At 34.8% G+C, this 3214-nt stretch overlaps 1 protein-coding gene across 1 annotated transcript; it reads left to right on the top strand.

Moving 5' to 3' along the window:
• Positions 1 to 1542: 1542 nt before the first annotated feature.
• Positions 1543 to 3214, top strand: LOC105622909 (beta-parvin). Its single transcript, XM_012204318.1, has 5 exons — positions 1543 to 1660; positions 1995 to 2258; positions 2338 to 2732; positions 2809 to 3052; positions 3138 to 3214. The coding sequence occupies exons 1-5, from the start codon at positions 1543 to 1545 to the stop codon at positions 3212 to 3214; spliced, it is 1098 nt and encodes a 365-aa protein (XP_012059708.1).

Genomic DNA, 3214 nt, shown 5'->3' with positions numbered 1-3214 from the left:
TTGAAACGAGGTGAAAATTATAAAAGTGAACGAATTTACTAGAATACTGATAATTTCATTGATCAACACCTAGTAAATTTGCTCGCTTATGTAATTTTCACTTTGTTTGAAGATACAAGCTATGCTCAAAGTCTCGCTACAAATGCTTTGAAGCGTTTGATGAACCAATTAGAAAAAAGAATTTTACAAACTGACCAATTAAAAAACGCTTCAAAGTATTTGCAACATCACATTGCCCACAAGGAATCGATTGTATATCTTGAAATAAGGTGAAAATTACAAAAGTGAGCAAATTCAGAGTATATTCATAATTTAATTGATCAAGTAACCTAGTAACCTTTGCTCACTTTTGTAATTTTCACCTCCTTTCAAAATCCATAATTGACCCTCTCATTTCAAGATACAGAATCGATCCCCAGGGTATTAATCATGAAACTTTATTTTTAAGAAAAAGTGAAAATTTTAACTATTGAAATTAATGGAAAAATTTTGCACTTTTCACTTTTAATTCTAGGAAAAAAATTTCATGATTGATATCTCTGATGTGTAAGTTCGATATTTTGGCTACGTTGAGACTCAACAGTTGAGAGAGCGCTCGCTGCTATTGATGTATTCTTTCAGATCTAAAATACTGATTGGATGATCTAAAAGAATACATCAATAACAGCGAGCGCTTAATTATTGAGTCCGCTGAACGCAGCCATTATATCCCAGAGTTTTGATTGATCAACTCATTATTTCCTGTGTCTATTGCCTGTGAGTGTTTATGTGAAGTAATCGAATTTGTAATAGCATTTTCAGCCCGATCGAGTTTGCATTAACCTGAGCTGAAGTAATGATGTTCGTTTCGTGCTCTCCTATTGATAGAGCGTGTAACGTCAACCAATAGTGAAGCATTTTCTAACCCAAGTCGGTCGAAATCGAATTGAACAATGGCCTAGTTTCCACCAGGGTTTAATTCGGATCAGAATGTAAGAACCAACAAACTACAGTCGAATATTCCCCCGTCGTTCGATTATAATAGAGGAATACTCGATTGTAGTTGATTGGTTGTAGTTCTTACATTCTGATCCGATTAAAACCTTCGGTGGAAACTTGGCCAATTTTGACCATGTGATCCTTTCTATTGTTGAAACAGCCGGTTTGAGCAGTTCGTAAAAATTTACTTTAAAGGTGCTATTTCATACTGCAGATGCCTTTTATGCTGACGCTTGTTTTCAGCATCAAAATAAATCACGTGTTCGAAATTGATGAATATGAAGCATTAATTTTAATCTCGTGATCTGTTTTGACATTGAAAATGAGTGTCGAGCATCAGTATGAAAAGGCACTTAAAGCGTTGTGACTGCCAAAGTGAACACAGCCTAGCTAGAACACGATAGTTTTGCATGATTCTTCTCTGAGATAGGACTATTTCTTTAAATCTAAAAGTATAATCCAATCAGCGCGACGAATCATAAAACGATTGCAAAACTATTGAGTCTGCTGAACGCAGCTTATTAGAAACAAGAACAAGGAAAGCAACAGAAAACAAGGAGAATAATGGCGTCTCCTCGACCCAAATCACCTCGAATCCCTGTTTCCACGAAGAAAGAAGACAAGGAAGAAAGCTTTTGGGATAAAATCGGAACTCTCGGACGGAAGAAACGTATCAAAGAAGGTATTGTCTAACTCTCATATTATAACCACGCAAAACTTGAATGTACTTTTCCGATGAAGCTTATATCCTTATATGGAGCGAGATATATTCGACAAATGAGAAAAATTGAAGTTGTTTGAAAATAGAAAAACTTTCCATTTTAGTTTAGATCAATCATCTTAAATCAATCAATTGCAATTGATGTTTACTATATAGATACATTTATAATTAATTCTCGTACCCTGTCAAAAATTTTTTAATTATCATTTCAATTATAGATACATCTTAAATATGAATGGATGAAGATTGTAACTTGAAGGATTTATGTGTAACGAGACTACTTAATTTTTTTTAGTGAAAGATGTTCAAGAAGAAGGAAAATACGCAATTGATTCACCTGGATATGCCGCTAATCCTGATATGCCACCAGAGGAATATGCTCTTGATGAGAATGAGGAACGTTCTATGATAGAGCCGAAATCTTTAGAAGATTCCAAATTACGAGATTTGATATTCGTCTTAATCGAATGGATCAACGATGAATTAGCTGATCAGCGAATTATTGTGAAGGATGTTATAGAAGATCTTTACGATGGACAAGTGCTACAAAAACTTTTAGGTATAAATATATGCTCACGATTACAGGATCAAAAATTCAGAATAATACTTTGCTAAGATCAATATTTTATTTTTTTTAGAAAAACTAACCGGGGAGAAATTGGATGTACCCGAAGTAACTCAATCTGAGGAAGGACAGAAGCAAAAACTTGCTGTTGTCTTGTCCACTGCTAATCGTGTCCTGGGTCGATATCCACCTTACAAATGGAGTGTTGAATCTGTACATTCGAAAAATATCGTTGCGATTTTGCATCTGCTGGTTGGTCTAGCACGGCTCTTTCGTGCTCCTGTTAGATTGCCAGAAAGAGTAGCTGTTCAGGTAGTTGTAGTACGTAAAAAGGACGGTCAGTTGATACATAGAACAGTGAGAGAAGAACTAACGACAACATATGATGATTTGGGTATGCGTTGTGAGCGTGATGCATTTGATACTCTTTTCGATCATGCACCCGACAAATTGGCCGTTGTAAAAAAAGTAAGCTTATTATGGCGATTGTATTTGTGACTTGTTCTTCTTCCTGATATTTTCTATCATCAATCTTCTTTTTCAGTCATTGGTAACATTTGTTAATAAGCATTTAAGCAAAGTACATTTGGAACTAACTGATTTGGATACTCAATTCCATGATGGTGTTTTCTTAATTCTGCTGCTTGGTCTCTTGGAGGGTTTCTTTGTTCCATTGGGCAGCTTTCATTTGACACCAAGAAACATTGATCAAAAAGTTCATAATGTTGCATTTGCATTTGATATTATGCGAGATATTGGATTAGCAAAACCAAAAGCTCGACCTGAAGGTTTGTAATTTCGAAAATTAGTCGCTAACATTCTAATCTTATAATTTTTTTTATTTTATATGTTTAAACGTTTCTCCTCTTACAGATATCGTGAATCTGGATCTGAAATCTACGCTTCGCGTGTTATATAATCTTTTTACGAAATATAAGGGGATGAATTAA

This window comes from Atta cephalotes (assembly GCF_000143395.1).
Source record: "Atta cephalotes unplaced genomic scaffold scaffold00050, whole genome shotgun sequence".
NCBI lineage: Eukaryota > Metazoa > Arthropoda > Insecta > Hymenoptera > Formicidae > Atta > Atta cephalotes.
Note: the sequence above shows the minus strand (reverse complement) of the source record. Positions and strands in the feature narration are given on the sequence as shown.

Bases quoted from the DNA above. Each gene is read 5' to 3' on its own strand.
- LOC105622909 (XM_012204318.1), top strand. From the start codon at position 1,543: ATGGCGTCTCCTCGACCCAAATCACCTCGAATCCCTGTTTCCACGAAG. The intron at 1,661-1,994 runs GTATTGTCTAAC...AATTTTTTTTAG, and splicing joins GAAGAAACGTATCAAAGAAG to TGAAAGATGTTCAAGAAGAA. The intron at 2,733-2,808 runs GTAAGCTTATTA...CTTCTTTTTCAG, and splicing joins AATTGGCCGTTGTAAAAAAA to TCATTGGTAACATTTGTTAA.